The 26,966-nt window shown below is 61.5% G+C and overlaps 6 protein-coding genes across 15 annotated transcripts; 4 read left to right on the top strand and 2 right to left on the bottom strand.

Moving 5' to 3' along the window:
- Nucleotides 1–86: 86 nt before the first annotated feature.
- On the top strand, nt 87–4,371 carry DCDC2B (doublecortin domain containing 2B). Of its 4 annotated transcripts, none has more exons than XM_068657831.1 (7): nt 87–582; nt 1,120–1,177; nt 1,348–1,418; nt 1,836–1,967; nt 2,103–2,249; nt 2,399–2,435; nt 3,725–4,371. In XM_068657831.1, exons 1-7 carry the CDS (start codon nt 305–307, stop codon nt 3,758–3,760), a joined length of 759 nt encoding a protein of 252 aa, XP_068513932.1. In that variant the 5' UTR covers nt 87–304; the 3' UTR covers nt 3,761–4,371. The 4 variants fall into 4 exon arrangements, with proteins under 4 accessions (XP_068513932.1, XP_068513931.1, XP_068513929.1 ...); XM_068657830.1 differs by having other exon boundaries at nt 3,627–4,371; XM_068657828.1 differs by lacking the exon at nt 3,725–4,371 and having other exon boundaries at nt 2,112–2,249; nt 2,399–3,625.
- TMEM234 (transmembrane protein 234) lies at nt 4,141–5,928 on the bottom strand. The gene is made up of 5 exons (XM_068657506.1): nt 5,781–5,928; nt 5,467–5,633; nt 5,001–5,067; nt 4,769–4,861; nt 4,141–4,462 (listed from the first exon to the last, which is right to left on the bottom strand). The coding sequence occupies exons 1-5, from the start codon at nt 5,926–5,928 to the stop codon at nt 4,401–4,403; spliced, it is 537 nt and encodes a 178-aa protein (XP_068513607.1). The 3' UTR covers nt 4,141–4,400.
- On the top strand, nt 5,912–10,529 carry EIF3I (eukaryotic translation initiation factor 3 subunit I). 2 transcript variants are annotated; one of them, XM_068657826.1, is made up of 11 exons: nt 5,912–5,928; nt 6,789–6,882; nt 6,997–7,084; nt 7,659–7,724; nt 8,021–8,170; nt 8,272–8,399; nt 8,669–8,779; nt 9,185–9,274; nt 9,503–9,576; nt 9,661–9,753; nt 10,092–10,529. In XM_068657826.1, coding segments are annotated over exons 1-11 (978 nt in total). In that variant the 5' UTR covers nt 5,912–5,926; the 3' UTR covers nt 10,174–10,529. The 2 variants fall into 2 exon arrangements, with proteins under 2 accessions (XP_068513927.1, XP_068513926.1); XM_068657825.1 differs by lacking the exon at nt 5,912–5,928 and adding an exon at nt 5,956–6,084 and having other exon boundaries at nt 6,790–6,882.
- A 720-nt stretch (nt 10,530–11,249) lies between these two features.
- LOC137843020 (myotubularin-related protein 9-like) lies at nt 11,250–14,887 on the bottom strand. Of its 4 annotated transcripts, XM_068657810.1 has the most exons (11): nt 14,603–14,884; nt 14,351–14,410; nt 13,946–14,054; nt 13,536–13,661; nt 13,266–13,439; nt 12,961–13,178; nt 12,670–12,831; nt 12,419–12,560; nt 12,097–12,317; nt 11,791–11,942; nt 11,250–11,649 (listed from the first exon to the last, which is right to left on the bottom strand). In XM_068657810.1, exons 1-11 carry the CDS (start codon nt 14,797–14,799, stop codon nt 11,486–11,488), a joined length of 1,725 nt encoding a protein of 574 aa, XP_068513911.1. In that variant the 5' UTR covers nt 14,800–14,884; the 3' UTR covers nt 11,250–11,485. The 4 variants fall into 4 exon arrangements, with proteins under 4 accessions (XP_068513911.1, XP_068513910.1, XP_068513912.1 ...); XM_068657809.1 differs by having other exon boundaries at nt 14,351–14,887; XM_068657811.1 differs by lacking the exon at nt 14,351–14,410 and having other exon boundaries at nt 14,603–14,883.
- Nucleotides 14,888–15,372: 485 nt separating this feature from the next.
- FAM167B (family with sequence similarity 167 member B) lies at nt 15,373–17,273 on the top strand. 2 transcript variants are annotated; one of them, XM_068657836.1, is made up of 2 exons: nt 15,373–16,277; nt 16,756–17,273. In XM_068657836.1, exons 1-2 carry the CDS (start codon nt 15,993–15,995, stop codon nt 17,014–17,016), a joined length of 546 nt encoding a protein of 181 aa, XP_068513937.1. In that variant the 5' UTR covers nt 15,373–15,992; the 3' UTR covers nt 17,017–17,273. The 2 variants fall into 2 exon arrangements, with proteins under 2 accessions (XP_068513937.1, XP_068513936.1); XM_068657835.1 differs by having other exon boundaries at nt 15,377–16,277; nt 16,753–17,273.
- A 1,355-nt stretch (nt 17,274–18,628) lies between these two features.
- On the top strand, nt 18,629–26,391 carry LCK (LCK proto-oncogene, Src family tyrosine kinase). 2 transcript variants are annotated; one of them, XM_068657818.1, is made up of 14 exons: nt 18,629–18,887; nt 21,245–21,351; nt 21,452–21,533; nt 21,614–21,704; nt 21,822–21,920; nt 22,016–22,119; nt 22,205–22,354; nt 22,494–22,646; nt 23,419–23,598; nt 23,729–23,805; nt 23,889–24,042; nt 24,622–24,753; nt 25,042–25,627; nt 25,786–26,391. In XM_068657818.1, the coding sequence occupies exons 2-13, from the start codon at nt 21,250–21,252 to the stop codon at nt 25,242–25,244; spliced, it is 1,527 nt and encodes a 508-aa protein (XP_068513919.1). In that variant the 5' UTR covers nt 18,629–18,887; nt 21,245–21,249; the 3' UTR covers nt 25,245–25,627; nt 25,786–26,391. The 2 variants fall into 2 exon arrangements, with proteins under 2 accessions (XP_068513919.1, XP_068513920.1); XM_068657819.1 differs by having other exon boundaries at nt 18,630–18,887; nt 21,455–21,533.
- The last annotated feature ends 575 nt before the right edge of the window (nt 26,392–26,966 follow it).

The following is a 26,966-nucleotide window of genomic DNA, read 5'->3' as shown; positions in this document are numbered from 1 at the left end:
TTTAAGCCATTAATCAGAGCCTGGTGGCCACAGTACTCGACGTGCAGTGAGGGTGAGGAGCCGGGTGGTTCCTGGCTCTCAGATATCGAGGTGTTTGCAGGTTGTTTTATGTGGCCTCTGGTCTGGCCCACAGCTTCCTCCTGCTGGGCCTGCAGCCCTGGAGACGGCCAGTTGCTCAGGGGACTGCTGGGGAGGGACAGCAGAACACAAAGACGGCTGCTCAGAAGGCTTCAGGCTGGGCAGGAGGCTGACCACAGCTCTCCTCCGTGCTCTGCGCTGGTTCCTGGGGCTTTGACCCACGGGGATGAGCTCCAGAGGCTTAGCTCTGGCACCTCCAGCCAAGAAGGTGGTGGTGTACCGCAACGGGGACCCCTTTTTCCACGGGAAGAAGTTTGTGGTGAACCAGCGGCGGTTCCTGACCTTCGAGGCGTTTCTGAAGGAGGTGACCAGGAGCATTCAGGCACCCCTGGCCGTGAGGAATCTCTACACCCCCAGGCACGGCCACCGCATCGCTGAGCTGGGGGACCTGCAGGACGGGCAGCAGTACGTGGCTGCGGGGTTTGAGAAGTTCAAAAGGCTCAAGTGAGTAGGTGGTCCTTCAGTCCCAGGCTTTGGTTTCGTGGAGGTGTTTGGTTTTTTTTCAATCCTGCATGAAGTAGAGCTGTTCTGGTTCATCCTGAAATACAGAAGGCTAAAGAGACTTGTGGCATTGCTTGAACCTTGAGGGGATGTGTGGGACGTGTGTGTCAGGTGAATTTGGCTCCCTGAGTGCGTGTTGCATCGTGCTGAGGAGGGGTCCGGGCTGTATTTAACAGCAGTCAGTCCTCAGAGCCTTGACCAGTGGTTAGCTCAAAGGAATACAACGTTCTGGGTGTCTTTACCGTGGATATTTGAACTGGTCTGTGATTTACGGGGAATTTATTAAACATAACAGACTTTAGAGTGAAATTCTGTAAGCCCCTGAGAAGTGGCACATAGAGGATTGTTTCTAAAGTGACCTAAATAATAAATACATCTGGTGATGATGCACCAGCTCAGAGCAGTTGGCCATTTCCTTACTGCTCTTTAGTCAGTCGTGGCCCAGCTGGTATGTGGGGTGTCATCTCCTTGTTCCCACAGCTATTTAGACCAGGCAAGGAAGGAGCTCCGTGGGACCAGAAACAGCAACGGTGTGCGGGTGAGTCTGAGCTGAGTGGGGACGGGCCTTGATGTTGCTGACAACAAACCCCACCTAGCAGCAGCGAACACGAAGGCAGGGCAGACAGCTCCTGGTGCAGAAAAAGGGAACAGCCCTGGGAGGCTCAGTGCCAGGGCTGTGCTGGTTTTGTGCACTGACCTTGTCTCCAGTCCCACACCGTAGCTCCCTGGAAGTCAAACATCGCAGCACGACGGCAGAAGCACGCCCACCTTGCCATACAGTAAGTGCCTCAGTGTTTTCTCCTTGGAGGGTCTTTGGGAATGCTTCTGGAGGGAATTTGTTGTAAATGCTGTCAGGCATCTGCCTGTTTCCCCTCCCTTCCACATACTGTCTCCTTTGGGAAATTGAACAGAGATGCTGGTGGCACAGTTACAGCTGTCACCGTGTCCAGTGATGGTCTTAGATGAGGAGCCACCAGGGGTGGGGAGAATTGATGTCTCCGTAGCTGTTAATGGAACATTTCTGCTCATTTCTGGCTGGTTGCGGCCCACAGGATGGTGTGTGTGATCTGATTGTAAGGGGCTGCCAGCAGCTGTGGGGCTGAGATGTGTGAAAAGTCTTGGGGCAGCGAGTGCTGTGTTCACGGGAGCTGCAGGAACACTGGCTCATGGCATGCTCTGGGCTGTTTCTGCCGCAGTGTTTTCCGGAATGGGGATTTGCTGAGCCCTCCTTTCCAGCTGCTGTTCTCTCAGAGCGCCCCGCTGCAGTGGGACACGCTCCTGGCTGTGCTGACAGCAAAAGCTGATCTGCGCAGCGGAGCTGTTAACAGGTGGGTGTTAATACTGAATAAATAGCACTGAATAAACAGCACACAGGACTGGGAGCTCAGTGCTTCCACACCGAGGGGCTGCTCGCTGCCTTGTGACTTTCCCCGGTGTCGAACCCTTTGCTGTCTTTTCCCGAGGCTCTGCAGGCTGGATGGCACGCAGGTGCTTGGCAAGGAGGAGCTGGTGAATGGTGGTTACTACGTGGCTGTGGGGGCTGAGGAGTACAAAAAACTGCCTTACTTTGAGCTGCTGGTGCCCCAGGATTCCACACACAGGACACCGTGGTACGTAGGCTGTGGCTGAGAGGTTTAAATGTTCATCTCCATGGTGCTCTTTGGCTACAGATATCCTCAGCCCTCCCATTCAGCGCTGTCACAGGTCCTGCAGCTCGATTCTGCCTGACGCTGAGAACCTGCTTCTTTTTTTGTTTTAGGAACCACCCAGATAGACGCAAAAAGCACAGCAGAAAGGTGGGTGGCTCGGCTGGCACAGGGCTGTGTGTGCTACGATCACAGCTGCTCTGTGCAGACGTCCATGAGATGAAGCCGTGGATGTGTGCAGCAGTCTCCCTCCCCAACTGCCATGGTTACGGCATCCTTGCTTGGCACCAGCCTTGTGTGAACACGTTAAGAACGTTTTGTAGCAATCGCTTGGGAAAGCGCACAGCACCGCGCTTCCCTCTAGAATGTGTAAAGATGAAAGTAACCACCAGGGGGAACTTCTGAACCCAGAGGAAGCGTAGCCACAGTGCTCTGCGTTTTAGAAAGCCAAGAGATTGTCATCTGGGTCATGAACATTTCCCTTCTGAAGCACGTTACAGCTCCCCACGACAGTAAAGATATAAAAGGCTTTATTGGATATATATTTTATTTATTTATTTATTGTGTGTATGTGCCCTATTTCTATCCTTACTCCTCTACCAGAGAGTTGCAGAGACCGTAGAACAACCCACACGAAAAACCCAAGCAGTTTACAGCAGTATTTATTCCACTTAATGTGTCTGTGCAGCGTGTAAGATCCCTTGCGGCTGTGTTCTGATTTCGTACTCTAAAATTCAGTACCCCCAGATACAACTTGTTAATTAGAACTTGCCGGTAGCTAGGTGAAGCTTTGAAGCTGGCACAGAATAAACATGTAATGCCTAAAATGCCTGAATATATTTGTTAAATAATAATGAGCTTTACACTTTTCTTAAAAAAGAAAAATCTGTTTTCATTTTACTGAATTTTGTTTTAAAATGTCTGAGAGATGCTTATTGTTTGTGGGGCATTTGTGGCTTAAACTTGTCATAAGCACACTAAGAACTGATATAAGGGGATGATGTGCGTCATACTATAGCTGATTCACCGTTCTGCCTAGGTAGTCTCATTAGACTAATTAGAACTTCAAAAGAAAAGAGCTCCTTTGAACTGAAGTTAGAGAAAGCCCTAGTGAAGAACTAGCTACCAGGTAGTGACGTCTGGGCTCAGTGGGGAGCCTGATGCTGCGATTTGCTTTAGGAGCCGTGCTCTACAGTCAGGATTTGAATTTAACGTAGAGACCCAGGTCTGCACACCAAAGCCTGGGTAAGACCAGAAACAATCCATGAATTTATCCCAGAAGCTTTCTGTAACAGCAAAGTGCCGCATTGATAACCTTTTTTTTCTTCTTTCTACAAAAAGGCAAGGACTGCAGGCACAGCACAAAAGCCCACAGCAGGGAGAAGGGATGGCAGCGATGCTGAGGGTGAGGATCACTGAATGATGTTTTCCCTCGGCAGCAATCCTGCTCTGAAGAGCTCACAAAGGGACGGTGATGGGAGGACAGCGAGGTATGCTGCTGTCTGCCCAGCTGCGGATAACAAAAGCATGCGAGCCCAAGATCTGTGTAACGTTATAGACTAGCCAAGCTTTTTGGTGAATTAACAGACTCTTAGCAGGCACCCAAATTATCTGGGCTTGAGAAAGACTACCAGTGAACCATGAACCAGATGCACATTTCTATTAAACAATGCAAAACGTTCCTCCTTTCCTCAGCTCTGTGAGTGGTGATGTGGCAGAGAACAGGGCTGCTTTTCTGAGCTTTAATTTAAAAAAGCAGTTTCTATCTGAACTTGGGAAGTAAGAATTACCACACAGAACATGCTCCTTTCTAACAAAAGATTCCTTCCATAAAAAGTCAGTCGATCCCAGAAGGTCCATTTAAATTATTTATTAGAAAGTTATTACCCCTCTTCCCATCCCTGCTTTAAAACACCCACAGAAAAAAAATCCTTATGACATTAAATAAGCTGTCCTTGCGCTATGCCTTGCTCCACCCTGGTGCTTGGTGAATCCAATCCATGCTCCAGGTGTGTCAGAATGAGAGCCAAGCGGTCGGCAGCTGAGCCAGGAGCTCCCCTCATGCCACGGGGTCACCTTTAAATGCGTTCTCTTCCTCTGCTTGCTGCACCTTGGTCATGAACCAGCTACGCAGAGCGTGACACCCAGGAGGGTGAGCGCCATTCCTGCCATGGCCCCTGCAGAGACAAAGCACAGCGTGTTCCTACAGCTATTTTGCCAGGCTCTGGGCTTTAACTTTTCATTTTCCTGCCATTTTCTGACTTTCTCAGCAGAATAATGTTATGGGATGGAGTGAGGGATGGGAAAGGGTATGAGTAGTCATGTTTTCCTTTTCAGCCTCCTAGCCAGAACTGCCACTTAACTAGTTTTAGTGCTTGTGTCCACATTTGCTGGTTTTCAGGAAAACAGAAGGGAGCACGCAACTTTAAGTTAGCACACAGACGCAGGAGACAGTAGGCCAAAATATTTTAAGTGTAACTCACTTTTACCACCGATATCCTCTCCCAGCATCCTCCCAGTCACCAGAGTGAAGATCAAAGCCAGGGAGTTACAGAGCGGTACCGCCAGGGACAGGTCTGAAAACGAGCAGTGTAACACAAACAGTTTGTTACAAGACATCTGACTGAACACCAAGCAGGTCAGCAAACTAATCAGTAAAATGGTTCCTCCCCCAAATCCCAATCAACCCACTCCACAAAAACAACAACAACTGACCTGCAGAGGCCAAGGTGAGGTAGAAGAGCAGCGATCCGCACTGGTTGAGCAGGAAGGGCACCATGTACTGCAGGAAGAGCACAGCCCGTCAGTCACGGCATGGAAACCACCAGGAGCCCCTCAGTGAGCAGCAGAGCCCCGACCCCCTTGTTCTGTGCCATGTTTGGGGGTGGAAATGCAGCCCACCACTGACTGCTGCCAGCCACCAGCTGTTGGGTGCCTGAGTTCCCCAATCTGCAGGTGACAGGCAGGGCTTACTTCGTGTAAAATAGGAGGACTAATGGCCTGTTTTCTACAAAGTGATCTGAATTCTGCACAGGAAGAGCAGCACTATGGGCAAGTAAATGAAATATTACAGATAATAACTTACTCTTCAGACAGAAGGAACATTTAACAGTTTAAATAAAGGTATCGAGCGCAGGAGCACACAGGAACGATCCCGTGACGCCCCCAGCTCAGGCCTCACCTTGTAGTTGAGGCCCAGGAAGTGGATCTCTGCCAGCAGCTGCCTCAGGCGGCTCCGGTGCCGCAGCTCCTCCAGCCCCGCCGCGCCCGTCCGCAGGAAGGGCCCGGTGCTGCCCCACAGCGCGGCCACCAGCAGCAGCACCGCCGCCTCCCCTGCGCCACAGCAGCCTCAGCTCAGCACCCCCAGCGGCCCCTCGGCCCGCCCCGGCTCAGCCTCTCCCCCCCGCACGGGGCCTGCCCTAACCCGGGGAGGCCCCGAGCGACCCCTCAGGGGGAGCCCCGGGCCGGGCCTGCTGCCCCCAGCCCCCCCGGGGCCTGCCCCTTCATGGCCCTGCCCGCAGCCATCGGGGCCTGAGGCCCAGCCCACGGCCACGTCCCCTCGGAGAAGGCCCCAAAGCCCCAAATCCACGACCGCGTCCCCCCCACGGCCTCCCCGTGCCCCTCTCCCGCCGCCCGCCGCCATCCCCGCTCCCTCAGGCCCCATCCCGGAAGCGCACCCGCGGTCGCCATGGCAACGGAGCCGGAAGTTCCGCCGGCCGCGCGCCCTCCGACCCGGAAGCGGTGGCCCCGGGGCCTCTTCGTCTGCCTGAGCCTCGGCATCGGCAGCGTCGCCGCCATGGTGGGAGCGGGGAGGGGGCCGTGAGGGGTCGTGGGGGGCGGGGAGGGGGCTATAAGGGGTTATAAGGGGTTGGTGAGGGGCTGTGGGGGGCTATGGGGGGTTGGGGAGGGGTTGTGAGGTGGTTATAGGGGGCTGTGAGGGGGTACGAGGGGTTTGTGAGGGTGGGGGGGGGCTGTGAGGGAGTGGGGGGGCAGTGAGAGGTTGGTGAGGGGTTGTGGGGGACTCTGAGGGGTTTTGGGGGGTTGTGGGGAGCTGTGAGGGGTTTTGGGGGGGGTTCTGAGGGGTTTGTGAGGGGTTGTTCGGATGCGGGGGGGGCTGTGAGGGAGCGGGGGGGTAGTGAGAGGTTGGTGAGGGGTTGTGGGGGGCTCTGAGGGGCTTTGGGGGGCTCTGAGGGGTTGCTGAGGGTTTGTTCGGGTGGTGAGGTGGCCTTGGGGGGCTCTGAGGGAGCGGTGAGGGGCAGTAAGGGGTTGTGAGGGAGTGGCAAGGAGTTGATGAAGGGTTATGGGGGGCTGTGAGGGGTTGGGGAAGGGCTGTGGGGTGTGGTAAGGGGTTGGTGATGGTCTCTGGGGGGCTGTGAGGGGCTGTGAAGGATTGTTCAGGTGGTGCAGGCCCCAGTGGGGGTTCCTGGGCTGTGACAGCCAGGTGGGGGATCCCGGCCAGGTCCCTTGGCCCTTTCCAACCCCAGCTGTCACCTCCCCCCCGCAGAAGCCGATCCTGCTGCAGGGCCATGAGCGCTCCATCACACAGATCAAGTACAACCGCGAGGGCGACCTCCTCTTCACCGTGGCCAAGGACCCCGTGAGTGCGACGTAAACCAGCCCCCATCCTCCTCGGGTGGTGGGAAGGGGCGGCGGTGGGTTAGCGAGCCTCCTGAGGAGGCCTGCATGGTGAGGGCTTCTCTCCTTCCCCCAGATCGTCAACGTTTGGTACTCGGTGAACGGGGAGCGGCTCGGCACGTACAATGGCCACACGGGAGCCGTGTGGTGCGTGGATGCAGACTGTATCTTTTGGCCGGCGAAACCAGTTTGTCTGTGCCCTGCTTATTAGTTGGAGTGATTCAGCTCAGCTGTTCCTTTCAGCTGCTGCCATGCGACAGGCCTGGAGGCCACGTGGTGCATTTAACTTGCCCTGACTCCATCTCTTGGATGTTTTTGCTGCTTTTTCTTTCTGGGGTGTTGTTTGGGGTAGCGTGTGCTGTGACACCTGCTTGCATTCGTGCTTGAGGTGGCCCAGGGAGCTCAAGGAAGGTGTCCAAGTTGCACACAATCTTCCCTCTCCATTGTGGGTCGGATGTAGCAGAGGTGGAAACATACACAGGTTGTGTTAAGGTGAGGACTGTAGCCTTTTTAGCCTTTTTCTCACCATTTCAGGAGGAAAGCTGTGGGTTTTATAGTAGGAACACTGGGACTCGCTGTCTGTACTGGAGCTTTGCCATTCCTGTAATGGAATTTGCTCAATCTCAGCAATTTCTCGCTGTAATGCACCCTTTTGACCTCGTGTATAAATAATTTCTGGGTATCTAAACAGCTTCTTGGGGCTACAAACACGCTGATGTTCCTTAACTGGTGACCTAGGGGACACCCGACACGTGCTCACTGGCTCTGCAGATAACAGCTGTCGGCTCTGGGACTGTGAAACAGGTACGGCTCCCGTGGGGACCTCCCCCACACCACGTCTGGCTCCCAGCTCTGTCCTCCTCTGGAGTTTGTGTGCAACGTCTGCTTGTTTGATGCCTGAAAGGGCTGAATCCTAACACGTGTGTGTGCACACCTAATTCCTAAGGAACATTTGGCCAATTTACTCACCTCCTGTTTAGTCTGAGCATACAGTCAGTGCCTCAGCTCATCAGTTGTGCCTGATACCCTGCCCACTCGGTCACTTTGATGAATTTTGCAGTGCAGGCCCCAGTGAGTGATGGTTTCTGCTCTGTGTGCAGGAAAGCAGCTTGCCCTGGTGAAGACCAGCTCGGCAGTGAGGACGTGTGGCTTTGACTTTGGAGGGAACATCATCATGTTTTCCACGGACAAGCAGATGGGCTACCAGTGTTTCGTGAGCTTCTTTGACCTGCGGGACCCCAGCCAGATCGGTGAGGAATCCGAGCCTGCAGCAGGGAGCAAGGGGAAGCACTGACGGCCGGAGCTGGTGCCATGCTGTCTGTCTGTCTGTCTCCTTCCTTCCTTCCTGCAGAGAACAACGAGCCTTACATGAAAATCCCCTGCAGTGACTCTAAAATCACCAGCGCAGTGTGGGGCCCCCTGGGGGAGTTCATCATCGCAGGCCACGAAAGCGGGGAGCTCAACCAGTTCAGCGCCAAGGTCGGTGCCACGAGGGGCAGCATCTCCTCCGCCAGCAGGGTGTGGGGAGGACGCTGCAGCATTCCTGAGTGCTCACGGGGCAGAACGTGGGCTTCTTGGCTCGAACCAGCAGCCTCGTGGAAGGATAGTGAAAATATGTGGTTCCCTTGAGCCAGGCTGATGTAGAAATGCCTGCCCTAGTGCTGACAGCGATGTCTCCTAAATTGTTTTCACTGGGGAAGCGTGCTGGCTTTGTTTGCTCACTGAACGTGCCTTTTTTGACCCTCCAGTCAGGGGAGCAGCTTTCAAACATCAAGGAGCACACCAAGCAAATCAACGACATCCAGACCTCCAGGGACATGACCATGTTCATCACCGCCTCCAAGGACAACACAGCCAAGGTGAGGCCTCTTGTGAACACAGCCAACTGCTGCACCTGCTCGTAGAGACTGCCTCAGGGGTTTGCTCCTGGGAAATCTGAGCGAGTGTGAAGTCAAATTGGGTGGGAGACTTCAGTGGGAACGGGGAGGCATCGCCACGTTAAACTAGCAGCAACAAAATGAAGGCTGCAGTGTGCTACCTGCAGAAGGTGTAGAGGTGACGGTTACCTCGGGCAGGTATTTGGGGATTCTGGAGAAATGCCTTTGGGTTTTGGGTGCCTGTGAGCAGCTTCAGTGCTAATACCTGCTTGTGTGAGGACTGGCAGCCAGGGGCTGGGGTTTGTATGAGTTAATTGGGCTGCACGGCCTTTGGAACATAACTAACCATAACTAACTCTATCTTTCTCTCTTCCTTTTGCCTCTTAGCTCTTTGACTGCACGACACTGGAACATTTGAAGACCTTCCGGACCGAGCGACCGGTGAACTCTGCTGCACTCTCCCCCATTTTCGATCATGTAAGAACCCCACTTGTGATGGTCTTACTGCAACTCCTGCCTTGTCCCAGGTCCTCTCGTCTCCAAGTGTGGCAGAGAGGCAGGAACTTCTCGGGGCCTGTCAGTGAGCTCCTGGGCTCTGCTGGCGTGGTGGGAGGCTTCCCCAGGGCTGGGCTCCCTCCTTCCCTGCCTGCTGCTGCGCGTGTGGTGCAAGCAGTCCTGCAGTGTTGTGGCCTCTGCTCTTTGCAGGTTGTGCTCGGTGGTGGGCAAGAGGCCATGGATGTGACCACGACCTCCACCAGGATTGGCAAATTTGAGGCGAGGTTGGTGCTTTACAATTGTGGAGGTTTTTTGAGGAAACCCTGATTGTGTCCTGAACCAGGTTCCTGACTTCTTCATTCTCCCAGGTTCTTCCACTTGGCTTTTGAAGAAGAGTTTGGCAGAGTGAAGGGGCATTTTGGTCCGATAAACAGTGTTGCTTTTCACCCCGATGGAAAGAGGTAAGGAATTTTATAAGGAATTTTGCAGATCTTCCAGCATGCTCAAATCAAACCTTGCCTGTGCTTTGGTTAGGATACGGCTGGGCTCACAGGAGCTCTGCAGTGGGAATGAAGCCAGCAACTTCCCCAGTTGTCTCATTCCAACCCTGCTGGCTCTCGGGTCATTTATGCCCTGCTGCACTTTTTGCTGTGTTACTGATATTTTTTTTGATCTTGTGACTATTTCTTAGTTTTTGGAGGGTGTTGTAAGAACAGATTCCATTTCTTGCTGGTATAAAGCTGGACGCAGTGGGCTCCTGACAGGACTGATGACTTTCTCATCTTTTTTTCCCATACAGTTACAGCAGTGGTGGTGAGGACGGCTACGTTCGCATCCATTACTTTGATCCCCAGTACTTCGAGTTCGAGTTTGAAGCTTAAAGGAGGGCGTCCTCTCCTCTTCTTCCCTCTTCCCATCTGTTGCCCAACCCATTGGCTTCTGAGCAGAACTCTGTAAGGCCTGAAGTTGGTTTGCTCCACAGGAGGCAGCAGGAAGCAGCAGCAAACTCAGGGGCTGTATGGAGGTGGGCATCTAGAACCCCAACCAGCTCAAAGCAGCACAACCTGGGGCTTTCTCAGGAGGTAGAGCAAAGGTGAGGAAAGGAGCTGGGTTGGCTGCCTGCCTGCCCCTGTGGATGCTAACTTCCTGGCCTGCTGGGCATATTTATATATCAGTGGAGGAAAAAAAAATGGGCAGGAAATAAATAAATCTTTTCTAAACGCCAGAAAAAAAAAAAGTGCCTCTATTCTTGTGCTCTCAGGGACAAAATTAACCTGGCTCTTTGCTCTCCCAGCTCTGCTGGCAGTGCCTCTCTCTCCACCCCCTGGCAGGCAGCAGTGCTGCTGCTCCCCGAGCCTCTGTCCTCGCCCAGGCCCGGGTTAACTCCTTCCCAGCAGTGATCTGCAGCTGCTGAGGTCCAGCCCCAGCAGTGCTGGATCTGGGAGCGTGGTAGCCAGTCATTGTTTTCCAGACGATGCGCGCCCAGTTCTAGGGCTTTGTTTATTTGCTGGCTTGACCCTGAGCCAACTTTCCTCATGGAACAGTTATTTCCTGCACTGGGAAGGTTGTGTTGCAAATCCTCGTCCTAGCCCTCTGTCCCCGTGTCTGTCTGCTTGGAAGGGTGGCTCCTCTCTCTTTCCTTCCTCGAAACTGGGTTCAAGGACCCATTTCCCAGGCTGGCTCCCCGCTTGGAGTGACTGATGCAGCACTTACGCTGCAGCCAGCGTGCCTTTTGTGAAGAGGTTGGTGTGAGTTTAGGATGTTTTGCTGCTTAGAAGCTGTGCCAACCCTGCCTCGGTCACGGAGCAGGCCTCGTGGGGTGGTCCAGGTCCGAGAGCTGCCGCGATCCCGCTGGGGAACGGACCAGGAACCTGCCTGAGGGAGCGGGGCTGCTCCTGCTGCTGCAGAGCCCTGCGCTGCCCAGCTCCTGCCCGAGGAACACCACACGACGCAGGAGCAGACTGCGAGACACCACTTTACTGTGCCACGTTCAGTCTGCGTGGCTGAGAGGCTGCTCAAGCGCGTCTGTCCCCCCTCTCCCTGGGCTGTCCACGCTGCTGGTGCGCGCAGCCTTCCCTGGGCTCCACGGGGTGAGTGTCCCGCACACATCCCGTGGAAAACTGCATCGCCTTGACCCCTCAGCTCACAGTGAGGGGGATGTGATTGCCAGGACTGAGGTGCCCGTGCTGCTGCTCATCTTTCATTCTCTGTCCGGGCAGCGGGGTCGGAGAGCGACCGGCTCAGCCTGCTCCCTGCGCTCTCCTTGGCAGGCGCCTCGTTGGCCTCCACCAACCTCTGCATCTCTGCCCGGGCCTCGTCCAGGTACTGGGAGGGACGGATCCAGCGGAAGAATAAACCTAGGAGGTGAGGGGTTGTGTCACAGCAGGAGGGAGAGCAGAGCAGCTTGCCCTAAGCCACTGCACGCGACCCAGCCCGAGGTGGTGTCCGCGAGCACGGCTTCAGGTTTGGGAAAAGCCCCAGGGCTGGCCCCGGCTCACCCTGCCACAGCTGGATGCTCTGGGGCTCCACGGAGGGCCAGATGACCAGTGGGTTGTGCGAGTAGAGGGGGTTCAGGTACTTCTTCTTCTCCTCAGGCTGGTTCAGCCAGGCCCAGAGGGAGTGTGTGTTCTCCTTCACTTTACACAGGCACCTACGGGAGCGTCGAGAGGCGTCTCAGTCCCCGGGGCACGGGGCTGGGGCTGACCCCAGGTGTTACCGAGAGGGTTTGGCTCTGCCCAGGGGCAGGGAGGTGGCCGTGGCACTGCTCCTCCGGGGCGCTGCCATCCCCACCTCCCAGCACTCGCCTCTCCTTCTCGTTGTTGCAGAGGAAGGTGCCGTAGTCGGAGGCGTAGGCGTTGTCGAAGAGGGCGAGGAGGAGGCTCTCACCAAACTCCAGGGAGAAGGGGAACTGGCGGCTCAGCTGCCACACGCAGTCGAGGAAGAGGAGGAACAGCGGCGCCTCCTGCTTCAGCCGGGCGTGGGAGTAGGCAGAGCGGGCGCAGCGGAGGTGGAAGGGGTGGCCGGCCTGCGGGACCCCAAAAAAGCGGGGTAAATAACAGGGGTGAAGGCGACCAGGGGTGCCCAGCCGGGCTGGGGATCCCCACCCCTCGCTTCTGCCGCTCTCACCTCGATCCACTCCCGCTCCAGCAGCCCCTGGAAGCCCACCATGGTGCGGCAGCCCGGGTCCAGGATCACCTGCGCCAGTGCCGTCACCAGCAGCGTCGTGTCCGTCCCCTCCGCGCCGTGCACCAGCACGCTGGCCTCCTCCCTGCAGGGGGGGGCACAGGCAATCAGGGCGCTGCCAGCCCTGCCTGTGCCTGGTGTCACGGTGCTTTGGTCACAGCGAGGGGCTTTGGGGGTGGCAGCAGCCCCCGTACCTGTCGAGGCACTGTGCGGCCAGGCACGCCGTGCTCAGGGCCGCTTTGACGTGGCTCAGCCAGCGGCAGCTCTCCAGCCGGCTGAGCCAGCGGTCCATGCTGAGCGAGGCGTCGTTGCAGGCTTCCACCAGCTTAATGAAGCTCTCCTGCAGCGGGCGGCCTCTGGGCGGGAGGGAAAATGCGGTGAGGGGCTTGGTGGGGCTGGTTTTGGGGGGCTGGGGGTGCCGTGCTGGCTGCAGGACGGCACAATCGCCCTAATTATGGGAGCCAGGCTTCGGCACAGCTCCTCACCGCTCCAGGGGCCGGTGCAGCCGCTTCCACTGCGGGTAGGAGGATTTGGGCTCCGTGCCACCCCCCATCATCCGTGCCTGCTTCGCCGCCTGGGCCGACCGCGTGTCGATGATGAAACCCCGCTCGCCTTCATCCAGGACCGTCCCCAGCAGCACCTCGTCCTCGGGGCAGCGCTTTCGGTTGGGGCCCGTCAGCGGCTGGCTGCTGCGGAGCATCACCTGCGGGGCGAGGGGCTGCGGGTAGCTGGGGCTGGGGGCCCGGCAGGGTGGGATGGGGGTGGGAGAGGGTTGGGGAGACGGACTCACGGTCCCGTTGCTGGGGTGGTAATAGCTGAGGACGGGGAAGCGCCCGCCCTGCCGGAATCGGGCCGCTCTCCGCAAGGTGTCGTCGCTCACGGCCGCCGGCACGATGACGCCCGCAGGGTACGTGGGGCAGGTGGTGAAATCCCTGTTCAGGTCGCTCAGCCGCCACTGGTTTGTCTGGGGGAGAAGCGGGGATGGGGGCAGCGGGGTGTGGGTCAGGGGAGTCGCTTCTCCCCCTCCCCTGCCAGCTGGGGCTCCCCTCCCCAGGCTCACCTGTGCGGCGATTTTTTGGAAGTATTGCTCGAGGGGGAAGAGGTGCCAGCCCTCCTCGAGCCGCAGGTCCTGGGGTCTGTAGAAGAACGGGTACATCATCATCACGGAGTCCACCGAGGAGAGGGCCTGGAGCAGAGCGAAGGTGGAGCTGGGGCGCACGGGGACATCTGGGAACGTCCCCACCGTCCCCCCCCCGCAGCCCCCATCCCCATCCCTTCCTCATGGCCACGTCCCAGCTGCAAGCGAGGGCTGGCATCGCCGAGGGCCCGTGCAAACAGAGCCCAGGAGCTGGGTGTTTACCCACGGTAATGACGGACCCAGAGCAAACACTGCAGGCAGCCACCTTCTCCTGCCAACCCTTTGCAGCCCGGAGCGGCTCCGGCACGGCTCGCCCTCCACCCGGGGCTCACCTCGATGGAGCTGGCGATGTTCAGACACTCCTCCATGCCCGGGATCTCCAGCTGCAGCACCTTCAGGTCTTTGCACCGCAGCGTGATGGTGCCGGAGGAGCCGGCGAGCCTGGGGAAGGCAGTGGGGTCAGGGCCGGCAGCGGGGCTGCGAGGGCAGGAGGGGACAGCCAGCAGCGGGGAGCTGCCCCCCGCTCCCCGGGGGGATGGAGCAAGGCAAAGCGCCGTGCCGAGGCGACCGGGATCCCGTTGGCTCTCATCCGGCACCGGCCTCACGTGTGCCTGGAGCTGCGGTTTCCATCATCTCCCCTCCTCGGAGCAGCTGCCCCTGCCCTGCGCAGCGGGGTTAGCAGCAAGCCGGGCGCTGCTGGGCGGGTTTAGCAGAGCCGAGAGCGCTAAAAGCCAAACCTGGAGTCTCGCGGGGAGCCGTTAGTCCGGGGGGGCTGGTACCAGCCTAAATTCTGCACTCTGAGGCACGGAGGAGAAGAGGAGGTCAACACCCAGCGCCGAAAGCATCCCCAGCGTGGGCCGTGGGGAAGAGGAGGGACGAGGCTCGGCGGTGGGGAGGGGAATTTCCCCCCCCCTTGCCGCCGTGGGGTGACGCCACCAAGGAAGGGGGGTCTCGGGGCCGGCAGCTGGGGGGGGGGCACCCAAACCCACCTCTTCTCCACCGCGTCCACGTTGCGGATGAGCAGCCAGAGCTCCACGGTGCCAGGCTGGGCGTCCCCCCCGGGGCAGGAGGAGAGGAGCAGGTGGTGGCTGGTGATGCACAGCGTGCCCCTCACCGCCGGCAGCCCCCTGCCCCCCAGCACCACGCTCTCCACCGTCGCCGTCTTGATCAGCTCCGAGAACTCCATGGCGGCGGCGGCGGCGGGGCTGGAGGGAGAAAGGGGAAATCGTGAGCGGGCGCAGCAAGGCCTGGAAATCCCCCCCACGCACCCTGTCCCCCCCCCCCGTCCTTTTTCTTCCCTCCCCAAGCCACGCTGGGGCCCTTCGGCCTCTGCTTGTCACCTCTGCAGCTTCCTCCCCGCAGCGCAGGTGGGGAAACTGAGGCACGGGGTCTAGGGGGGGGGAGAAGCCCGCGGGTACCCAGCACTGGGTGCTGGGGGGGGGGGATTCGGGGCTGCTGGGTGCTGGGTGTCCCCCCCCAGCTCTCCGCGGCGCGGGGCGGGGGAGGCTGCAGGGCGCTGCCGGGCGGGGAGGAGGAGGAGGAGGAAGAAGGGGGGAGGAAGAGGAGGAGGAGGGGGCGGTGAGCGGCTCGTAGCGGGCCCCCCCCGGGCTTACCTGCTCCGAGCCGTGGTCCTCGGTGGTGGGGGGCGAGCAGGGGGCGAGCAGGGGGAGACCGGGGGGGGGGAACGGGGCAGCAGCTGGGCTGCGGGGGGGGCACATCGGGGTGCCAGCAGGGATCTGGGGGGGTTATGGGGGGGGGGTGAAACGGGGGGGTTGGGGGTGCCTGCACAGCCCCGGGGGCGCGCAGGGCTGGGCGGAGGGGGGGCGGGTTTAGGGTGGTCCCAAGAGGAGAGGGGGGGGTCTGCGGGGCCGGGGGGGGGAGAAAAAGGGGGCAGGGAACGGCTGAATGCTGCCCCGGGGGGGCCGGGACCGCTGTGCCCCCCCCGAGGGTCCCACCTTTAAGACCCCCCAGCGGTGCCCAGATGCGCCCAGAGGTGCCCAGGAGCCGGGCAGCCCCGCGTCCTTCCCCCGTGTGTCCCCCCCCTCGTGTTCACGAGTTGCCGCTCGTTTTCCTTCCTTTCCCCTTTTTTTAGCAACCTCCCCCCCCCTTCCCCCCCCCCCCCCCCAGGGGCCGGGAAGCCGGGGTCAGCCGGTGCCGATAACCGGGCTGAGCCCTCGGGGCGCCTCCTCCCAGCCGGAGGCGCTGATGCTGGACCCGTAAAGGAAAAAATAAAAAACCAAAAAAAACCCCAAGCGCAAAGTTCCTGCCCGTTAGCATCATCCCGGCGGGGCCGGGAGCTCCAGCTCCGGAGGTGGATAAAGGGCTGCAGCTGGGAGCTTTTTGGGGTTGGGGTCGGTGCCCCCCCCTCCTCCCCAAGCCATGGCCCTGGGGCAGCTGAGATTCAGCGAGCTGGGTGCCGAGGAGCCACCCATGGGCGAGGAGAGCCTGGAGGGCCTCAAGGCGCTGACGGCCAAGCTGAAGCTGCAGACGCGGCGCCCGTCCTACCTCGAGTGGGAGGCCAGGGTGCGGGGGCAGCCCTGGGGCAGCCGGACCCCCGGGGGGGCCGAGGGGACCCCGGGGAACCCCAGGGGCGAGCGGGACGGCGGCGGCGTCTGCGGCTTCCCCACCGTGGGGGAGGCTCTGGAGTGGCTCAGGACGGAGCTGGTGAGTAGCGGCTGGGGGGCGAGGGGTGCATGGGGTGGTGCCCAGCCCTGGCAGGGGGGGTTCCAGCTGCAGCCCCCCAGCTTTGCCCTTTTTTTTACCAGCACGGCCGCTGGACGGGGATTTTTGCCAGGTGCTTGGGGCTCTGCCCAGTGCCAAAGTGGTTGCCCTGTGCTTGGCACCCCCCTCCTGCTGCCCTGCTGGGGCACGGCTGCGTGGCCTTTGCTGGTGCAGCAGCCGTGTGGGCACAAACCTTCCTGAGCCCCCCCCCCCAGGGCTGTGTATACGTGCACACCCCCCTGCCAGCCTGGGATTTTGGCTCCGTGCTGACCCCAGGACCGCACATTCCCAGTGCCCAGGGGGGGCTGTGCCCCGGCCAAGCCCCAGCACCCTGCTGAGCCCCCCCTCTGGCCGTTCACCGTGGCTGTGTCCCCAGGGGGGGGGCTGCGGTGCTGACGGCCCCGTGGTGTCCCCGCAGCAGGAGCTGCAGGCTGCAGACCAGCGCCTGGCACAGCAGCTGATGCGCCTGCGGGCGCAGCTGCACCGGCTGAAGGTGGAGCAGGCTTGCCACCAGCACAAGGAGATGCTGGACGACGCCACCTTCGGCCTCGAGGGCTGCGAGGAAGACTCGGATCTGCTCTGCAACATCCCCCCCAAGGCCGCCTTCCTGCTCTCCATGCCGCTGAAGCACATCGGCGTCACCCGCATGAACATCAACTCCCGGCGCTTCTCCCTCTGCTGAGCCTGGCGGGGCCCCGCGGGCACCCAGGGGTGCACCCAGGCTCGGTGGGGCTCCCGGGTGGCTCCTGAAGCACCGTGGGGACGGCGGGGCTGGGGCTGAGCTCCCTGGTGCAGGGGGTGCTCAGTGCTCTGGGAAATGCCACCGTCCCCGTGGGACACAGGGCGTCCCGGGGCACCCACAGCCCTGTCCCCGGGGTTGGTGGGGTCAGCAAGGTGCACAAAAAACTTGAGGAGGAATAAAAGGAGGCGATGGTAAGAGCCAGGGGGTTCTGTTCTGTGCACCCAGGCGCCTGCCTGCGCCCCCAAAATGTGGCTCCCAGCCCTTTGGGGTGGGGTGGCCGGAGGGGGTCCACTCCTGGCGCTGTCCCGTGGGCTGGGGGCTTCTCACTGCTTTTCTCACCCCGTGCAGGGGGGCTGGGGCTGTGCTTTGGGCACCCCGCTGCCAGCCCCTCCCCAGGCACCGGCTGCGATGGGTGCTGGGGCTGTGCCACCCCGCAGGAAATGCTCGTCACTGAGCTGCCTGTGGGCTGCGAGCTGGGTCTCGAGGCCAGGAGGTGCTGGGGGCTGCGCTCGGGGCCCCCACAACCCCATCCTGCCCCGACCCCGGCCCCCCAGTGCAGGAGAGGGGCCCTGGGTGGTGCTGGCCGGGCTGGGGGGGCTTTGCTTTTGCTTGTTCCATCCACACCAAACGCTTTGCAGAAGAAGTTGCCGCGGCTGGGGTGCGACTTTCACAGAATGCTTTTCACAAGCGGTGTCAGGGGAGATGCGGGATGGCGCAGGGACCTCGGGGGGTGCCTCAGGGACCTTTTTTGGGTGCTGCTTCCCCTTCCCAAGGTAACAGCGGGACACGTGGAGAGCTGCACATGCCCCCCCCGAGGCTGCGGCACACCTCGCCAGGGGCACCCCTGGTGTTGGGGAGCAAAACGGGAGCGGGGCCGCTCGGCTGCCCAGGGGAAATGTCCCCGAGGGTGGGTGCTGTGTTTGCCACAGCGCTCCCCCCGCTGACGCAGCTCCCCCCCGGCACAGGCTGGGCTTCCTGCCCATGCCTCCGCAGAGCAGCCAGCAGGTACCTGCGGCTTCGTGTCTGATCGCAGAAGCCAAGACAATAGCTTTGTGGTTGCTCTGCTCTGAGCTGTTTCCAAAAACCCGGGGGCTGGTGGCGTGGCACAGCCTGGGCACGAGGCGTCCCCTCGGCTTTGTCCCCAACCCGGCCGGCACCGTGGCTCTCGGGGTGCTGAGGCCTCGGGTGATGCAGTGGGGGCAGCCAAAGTGGGGGCTGTGGGTGTGAGCGGTGTCACGCAGCCCACACGGGGTCTGGCACGGCAAAGCCAGTGCTGAGCCTGCAGACATTGAGCACTGGGGAGGGGGCTGCAGAGGGGACAGGGGGGTCAAAACATCCTGGGCAGTGGGTGACAAAATCCCAGCCATTGCTGGCACCACACTGACAATGCCCAACTCGTGGGACCCCGCTCCCCCTGACCAAACATCTCCGCGTCCCTCCGTGTCCCTCGGTGTCCCCTCGCCCACCTGGGGCTGGGGGCGCCCGGATCAGGGACCCCCCTCGCGCAGCCCAGCTGGGGCTGGCAGGAAGCTTTAGGGTTTGTCACTAGCTCTTTGCGGTCGTGCGCGAGCTGTGAACCAGCTTCTCTAGAGTTTGCTCATGAGGCAGGAAACCAGGGCAGGCGGCGAGCAAGAGCGAGCAGCGGCGGCGGCAGGGAGCGCGCGCCCGCCTGCGGGGTCGTGGCTGCGCACCCGGCCGGTCACCGCGTGCCCGCTGCTGATGGGGAGGACGTGAACGGGGTCGGGGTCCTCACTGCTGCTGCCCGGCCATGGGAGTGTGAGAGCTGCTCGTCCTCACCTCGCTGCCACCAGGTAACGGGGGCTGGGGCTGGGGTCTGCGCCCCTCAACGGGTGCCGGGATCCACGGGGTGCCTGGGGCAGGGGGTGTTGTGCTCTCCGATGTGGCTCCGTGGAGGGGTGTTAATGGGGGATCACCACTGTGGCACTGGGAGCACTGGTTCCCCAGGGGGTCGGGAGGTGACGTGGGGAGCAGCCCCAGTGCTCCCCATCCCGCTGCGGCCACCCAGGGGGGGTGACAGCGGCCGCCCCGCTGCCCGGTGCCCACCCGGGGTGTGAGCACTGCCCCCTCACAGTCCTGACCCTAAACCCCCATCTTTGGGGCAAAACGGGCGCCGTGTCCCCAACGCCAGGCCCTGTCCGCAGAGCTGCGGGTTAGTCCTGGTCCACCACGGCCCCGCCGAGGACGGTTTCAGGCCAAGATGTGTCTGTTTTTGCTGCTTTTTTTGGTGCTGTTTTGGAGCAAACGCCTCCCTGCCCGCCGTGATGGCGCGTCGGGGCCAGCTCCCCGGGTTCGGCAAGGTGCGGGGCCGGTGTCCAGCTGGGTCACAGCAGATTTGGGGACATCCAGCTTGGGGACCAGCCCAGCCTCAGCCCTGCTGGCACCCGCCCACGCTCATGACCAAAGTGTCCAGCCCCGGCCAGACAGGCACATGCGGAAGGGCCGGCACGAGTAGGAGGAGGCCGGGGGCTGCTCGTGTACACACAGCCACGCAGCGGGGGGGACACGGCGGGGCACGGGGTTAGGGGCACAGCCACCTTGCTCTCACGCAACCTTCGCAGCAGAAATTCGTTTGCACAGATGCAGGCGCAAAAACCTGACTTCAAACGCCCCGAGACGCGGCACAGCCCTCGCGCCGAGCAGGTGAAACGGTTGCTCGGTGGAAATTACGCTGTGGCTTGAGCACATAAGAAAAAAAAAAAAAAAAAAAAAAAAAAAGCACAAAAAAACGACACTAGCAGCACCTCCCTCTGAACCCCGGCTTCTCGCAGAAAGGAAAAAACACCTCCTGGCACCGCTCGCCTTCGGTAGACGGGCGTTTGAAGTGCTACGTGCAGGTTGGGAGCGTGGGGGCTTTTCTTCCACGGGGCCAGGCTCAGGTTTGGGTCCGGGTCCTGGCTTTGTCCCGGGACATTGTCGGGGTCTTGCCCATGCCCTGCAGGCCCCAGAGGCTGTGGGAGAGCTCTCAAAGAGGCGGCAGCGGAAGCCGAAGGCACCAGGGCGGCTTCCAGGCCCTGGACATGGTGCGGGTGGGCTCATTCGTCCACCCTCTCCTTGCCACAATCACTCCCGTCAGCCACCGTGGTGGTGGGCACCCCGAGGTGGCACCATGGGGACGGTGCTGATGTCCCCTGTGTCCCCCCAGGCACGGTAAGGGGGTGGCACTGCCCCTGTCCTGCTGCCCCCTCCGTGGGGAGGTGAGCGCAGGGTGCCCCCGGTCTCCAAACACGGGGCTGTGCCTCTCCTGGTGGCACCCGGCTCCGGTGGCACCCAGGGGACACCGAGCCCCCCAGGGACCTCTGCGGGGCCATTCCTTGTGTCCCCAGCGGCACGGTGGGTGCGTGCCCCTCGGAAGCACCGTGCACAGCTGTGATGTTGCCCTCCCCAGCAGCACCCCAGGTTTAAAGGGGGTGCCTGTGAAAACAGAGCTGTGCCTGCCAAAATAAAGCTGTGCCGTGAGTCCTGGTCGGGAAACCGAGGAGGAAAAAGTGACGGCAGCGCTGGTGGGCATCGTCCCCAGCCAGGCTCTGCCATCCCCGGGGACCCCCGCTGCCAAACCGCCTGCCCAGAGGCCACAGCTCCCCCCCAGCAAAAGCGGCCGCTGGTTCCTGGGCAGGGACCCCTGGGTGGCTCCGGGAGGAGGCTCCGAGAGCTCGGCGCCTGCAGAAACCACACGGGGCCCTCCGAAGCCCCCGAGCTCCCCGTCAGAGGCTGGGGAAATGGGTTTGGGGCCAGGCCTGGGAGGGGGCAGATCCCGGTGGTGTGGGTGTGGGGGATTCTGCAGAAGAGCTTTTTCCAGGGCCGTGGGCTGCCATTTCCACGTGACGCAGCGCCGGGCTCCGCCGGATTTTGCAGGAAGGCAAAAGTGACACGAAGGAGGCCCCACTCGGCCCACGCAGGGCACCGGGGCTGGTGCTCGAGGTGGGGGCGTCTCGAGAGAAATCACCCTCCCTGCTCACCAAAGCCAGAAAGAAACAAAGCTAGGAGGAATCAGGGCTGGGGACAGAGCCGGGGGATGCCCTCAGGGCGTGCAGGAAGGGCCCGGTGATGGGGGTGGTGGGACGGATGGGAGCAGGGTTGGGGTGGGGGGGTGCAGAGATGGGGATGGGGGAGCTGGGGGGGTGACGGCTGCGCTCACTGCCCCGTGCAGCCACCATGGGCTGCTGCTGCAGCTCGGACTACGACGACGACTGGATCGAGAACATCGACATCTGCGAGCACTGCAACTACCCCATCGACCCCGACAGCAAGCGCCAGGTGAGTGTGTGGGGGGGGAGAGCAGCCAAAAAAACCCCCCCACAGATGACGTGGGGCTGTGGGGGGGTGGCACTGATGGGCCCCCCCTGTCCCTGCCCAGCAGCTGATCCGCAATGGCTCCGAGGTGCGCGATCCCCTGGTGTCCTACGAGGCCACGTCTCCGCCGTGCTCCCCCCTGCAGGGTAAGGGCTGGCCAGGGAGGGGTGGGGGGGTGGCTGCGGGTGCCCCCATCACCGCCTCCACCCTGCCCCTGTTCCCCCAGACAAGCTGGTGGTGGCCCTGTACGACTACGAGCCCACCCACGACGGGGACCTGGGGCTGCAGAAGGGCGAGAAGCTGCGCGTCCTGGAAGAGTGAGCGAGCACCAAGGGGGTCCCTGTGTCCCCGTGTCCCCCCCCCAGTTGGTGCCCCGGTGCCACCGGTGGTCCTGGCAGCGGGGGGGGGACACTCAGGTGGCCGTGTCCTTGCAGGAGCGGGGAGTGGTGGAGGGCGCAGTCGCTCACCACGGGCCAGGAGGGTTTGATCCCCTACAATTTCGTGGCCATGGTGAACAGCCTGGAGCCCGAGCCGTGAGTAGGGGCTGGGGAGAGGCCGTGCGGGCACGGGGGGGGGAGATGCAAGGGCTTCAGCACCCCCCAGCCCTCATTCTGCCCCCTGTCCCCAGGTGGTTCTTCAAAAACCTCAGCCGCAAGGACGCCGAGAGACAGCTCCTGGCCTCGGGCAACACGCACGGCTCCTTCCTCATCCGCGAGAGCGAGACCTCCAAAGGTACCGGTGCCACCGGCACCTCCTGCACTGGGGAGTGCTCCAGGAGTGCTGGGGGTCCGTGCCCACCCTGTGCCCCCCTCCCCAGGCTCCTACTCGCTGTCGGTGAGGGACTTTGACCAGAACCAGGGCGAGACGGTGAAGCACTACAAGATCCGCAACATGGACAACGGGGGGTACTACATCTCCCCCCGCGTCACCTTCAGCAGCCTGCACGAGCTGGTGGAGTATTACACACGTATGTGCCGGCCGGTGGGGTGGGATGGGGTGGGGTGGGATGGATGGGGGTGGTTTGGGGATGGTTTGGGGATGGGACAGGACACCCAGGCACCCTGCGCTCGCTGATGCTGGTGCTGCCTCCCCCCCCTGTGCCGCAGGCAGCTCGGACGGGCTGTGCACCCGCCTGGGCAAGCCGTGCCGGACCCAGAAGCCGCAGAAGCCGTGGTGGCAGGACGAGTGGGAGGTGCCGCGGGAGTCGCTGAAACTGGTGGAGAAGCTGGGAGCGGGGCAGTTTGGAGAAGTCTGGATGGGTGAGTCAGGGTGAAAGCGGGGCGCTTCCTCCTGCACCAGGGCTCTGCACAGGCTGGGGGGGAAGCCGGGGCCCCGCACGGCGCAGCCGGCACCTCCCCAGCTGTGAGACATCGACTTTTCAAAGGGCTCTGGAAGAAGGGAGAAAACCAGCAGTGAACGGGACCCCGGGGATAAACCAGAGCAGCCCAAACTTCCCCTTTCTCCCATCTGCAGCCCCCCCGACCCCTGCCCTGCTCCCCACCAGGACGTGGCTGCAGGCGTTTGTGCACGGGGGCTGCGGCTGCGTGTGGCTTCCAGCACCCTACGGCTGAGCAGCAAAAGCTCCTCCTGCTGTCCCGGTGCCGTGGTGGGGAGGGCACCAAGCGGGGTCCCTGCCCTCGCTCCCATGGGTGCTGCAGCACCCGAAAATCCCCTCTGGGTCTCTATCAGGGGCTGGGTTGTGGCAGCGCTTCCCGGCTCCGCCAGCTGCCCTCCTGGGAGCCGCTCGGAGGGTTAAAAGCCCAGCACCAAGTTTCCTTTCCTCTCGGTGGCTAAAAGCCACACGTAAAAATCTCTGCCTGGCGGCTTCAAATGTGGCTAAAGGCTCCTGCCCAGGAGGTGACCAGAGCACACGCGGGGCTGTGACTGTCCCCTCGCTGTCCCTCGCTGTCCCCAGTGCCCCTGGGACCAGGCTTCATCCAGCCTTTACAGCCCAAACACCTTCCTCGTGCGCTTTTGGGTCGGGATGCCCTAAATTGACAGCCGGTCCCGCTGTGCCCCTTCTCTCCTCAGGCTTCTACAACGGCCACACCAAGGTGGCCATCAAGAACCTGAAGCAGGGCAGCATGTCGCCCAGCGCCTTCCTGGCGGAGGCCAACCTCATGAAGAACCTGCAGCACCCGCGGCTGGTGCGGCTGTACGCCGTGGTGACCAAGGAGCCCATCTACATCATCACCGAGTACATGGAGAAGGGTGAGAGCCCCCCTCCCGGGGGCTGTGAGCCCCCCCAGCCCCACACCGGGCATTGCACTGAAGGGGTCGGTGGCTTGGCAAAGCCATGATGGCAGCCGGGGGGAGGCTGAGACCTGCGCCTTCGTTGCAGGCAGCCTGGTGGATTTCCTCAAGACCTCGGAGGGAGTGAAGCTCAGCATCAACAAGCTGCTGGACATGGCCGCGCAGGTGAGGGGGCCCGGAGCCACGAGGGGGGGGTCTGGTGGAGCTGTCCCAACTCCTCCAATTAACGTAATTAATCCCTCCCGCAGATCGCCGAAGGCATGGCCTTCATCGAGGCCAAGAACTACATCCACCGCGACCTGCGGGCTGCCAACATCCTCGTGTCGGACACGCTGTGCTGCAAAATCGCCGATTTTGGGCTGGCTCGCCTCATCGAGGACAACGAGTACACGGCTCGCGAGGGTGCGCCCCTCACAGCCCCATGCACATCCCCTCTGGGGCTGCCGTCCTCCCCCGGGACCCCTGACACCCCTTCCCTCCCTCATCTCGCTCCCCCCAGAGCCACAGGGGGCTGCCCGGAGCCCACAAGCCCACCTGGCCCTATTTTCAGTGGGCTGCCAGCCCTATCTGCTGGCTGCTGCAGGAACAGGCGTGCTGCCCCGCTGCGGGGTCCCTGCTGGTGTGGGTGGGCAGCCGAGTGTAGGGGTCTGGGGGTGGCAGCCACCAAACCCACCCCATCAGCAGGTTAAACAGAGAGGGGGGCAAAGCTCGGCTGTAGCACTTTATTTTTTCCCCCTCCTATTTTATTTTATTTTTATTTTATTTTATTTTATTTTATTTTATTTTATTTTATTTTATTTTATTTTATTTTATTTTATTTTATTTTATTTTATTTTATTTTATTTTATTTTAATTCATTTTAATTCATTTTATTTCATTTTTGTATTTTATTTTATTTTAATTTTATTTTATTTTATTTCATTTTATTTTTTATTTTTATTTTTATTTTTATTTTTATTTTTATTTTTATTTTTTTTTCAGGGGCTAAATTCCCCATCAAGTGGACGGCGCCGGAGGCGATTAATTACGGGACGTTCACCATCAAGTCGGACGTCTGGTCCTTCGGCATCCTGCTCACCGAGATCGTCACCTACGGCCGGATCCCGTATCCAGGTCAGGATTTCCCAGCAGCACACACACACACACACACACACACACCCCACACACACGCATGCACACGCAGGCGCACACGTGTGAGTGTGTTCCTGCACTCCCGCACGCACACTCGCTCCTCCTGGCCCCGTTCCCAGCGCACGTGGCCAGCCGGGCCCAAAATTCCGGGGGGATTTTAGGGTTTAGGAGGGGGTAGAGGGAACATTTCCCATGGGGTTTGCCACCTTAGGGGGTTTCCAGCAGCAAAGGGGTGACCCGAATTCGGTGCCCCCCGCTCTGTCCTCGCAGGGATGACCAACCCCGAGGTGATCCAGAACCTGGAGCGGGGGTACCGCATGCCGCAGCCCGACAACTGCCCGCCGGAGCTGTACGAGCTGATGGTGCAGTGCTGGAAGGAGCGGCCCGAGGAGCGGCCCACCTTCGACTACATGAAGAGCGTGCTGGAGGACTTCTTCACCGCCACCGAGGGCCAGTACCAGCAGCAGCCCTGAGGGCCCCCGCAGCCCCCCGGGGGGGGGGGGGGGGGGGACCCGCTTTGCCCCCCCCCTTCATGCTGGGGGTCCCCACAGACTCCTTCTGCATCCCCCCCGGGTGCTGCTTGGACCTGAGGGGGCAGCGGCACAGACTTGGGGTGCTCCTGAAGGCACACATCGCCCCCCCAAAAGGCGAAGGGCCCACGGGGTCCGAGGACATGCCACGTGCCACTGTGCCCACCCGGCTGCGTGCCACCGCCACCATCTGCACCGGTGGTGGCTGTGGGGTCCTGGGGATCATATGGGGACCCCCAAATGGCTTCGGGACCAGGGAGCCCCTTGGGGCAGCTTCAGGGTCCTGGGAACTGTGTGGGACCCCAAAGGGCTTCAGGACTGGAAAGGTTTCAGGCCCTGGGGTGGCTTTGGGGCCCTGAGGACCATGCGGGGACCCCCAAAGGACTTCAGGACTGGGGATGCTTCAGGACTGGGGAGCCCCTGAGGTGGCTTTGGGGCCCTGGGGACCATGTGGGGACCCCCAAAGGGCTTCAGGACTGGAAAGGCTTCAGGCCCTGGGGTGGTTGTAGGGTCCTGGGGACCGTGCAGGGACCCCAAAGGGCTTCAGGACTGGGGACGCTTCAAGACCAGGCTGTGGGGTCCCTGGGGACTGTGTGGGGACCCCAAAGTGCTTCAGGACCAGGGATGCTTTGGGACCAGGGAGTCCCTGGGGTGGCTGTGGGGTCCCTGGGGACTGTGCAGAACCCCCCCAAGGGCTTCAGGACTGGGGATGCTTTGGGACATGGAAGCCCCTGGGGTGGCTTTGGGGCCCTGGGGACCATGTGGGGACCCCAAAAGTGCTTCAGGACCGGGGGCACTTTGGGACCAGGGACCCCCTGAGGACCGGGGTCCCCCCGGTTCCCGGGGGGGGGCAGCAGCCGGGAGGCCCTGCAGCAGGGGCTCAGGGCTTCAGCCTCAGCCCCCCCCCGTCCCGCAGCGCCTGCCCGGGGCCATACAGGACCTTGGGGACCCCCCCCCACCAGCCCTACGGGGACCGGGGCCCTGGCGGTGCCCCCCCCACAGCGGGGGTCCCTCACCGGGCCCCCCCCCCGCCTTCACAAATGGTTCCTCCCCCCTCCTCTCCCCACTCCCCCCCTCCCCTCTCCACAATGGTTCCGCCCCCCCCGTCCCCCCCCCACAGCCCCTTCCCCCCCCCTCTCCCCAGCGATGGTTCATCCCCCACACCCCCCCCCAGCGCCCTAATGGTACATCCCATACACCCCCCCCCCCCACACCGCTCCGCCTAGCCTGCTACCACTCGCCCCGCCCCTCCGCCGACGCGCCTCCCCATTGGCCGGCGGGCGGGAAGGGGGCGGATCCCTCGCGTTCTGATTGGCTCAGAGGCCGCGCGGGGGGCGGGGCTACGGGGCCCGGCGGCGGGGCGGGTTGCGTTGCGCGGCGGCGGCGGCGGCGGCGGCGGCGGCGGCGGCAGGAAAATGGCGCTGACGCAGGGCACCAAGCGGAAAGTCTGCTACTACTACGACGGTGAGGGGCTGGGGGGGCTCTGGGGGGGCCCGGGGGGGGTGTGGGGGGAGCTGGGGGTGACGGGGGGGGCGTGGGGGTAACGGGGGGGGCGGGGGAGGGGGGTGATGGGGGTAAAAGGGGGGTAAAGGGGGGTTAAAGGGGATAAAAGGGGGGTAAAAGGGGGGGAAAGGGGGTTAAAAGGGGGTGGGGGGGTGTGAGAGG

The sequence above is a fragment of the Anas acuta genome, chromosome 21, assembly GCF_963932015.1.
Source record: "Anas acuta chromosome 21, bAnaAcu1.1, whole genome shotgun sequence".
NCBI lineage: Eukaryota > Metazoa > Chordata > Aves > Anseriformes > Anatidae > Anas > Anas acuta.
Note: the sequence above shows the minus strand (reverse complement) of the source record. Positions and strands in the feature narration are given on the sequence as shown.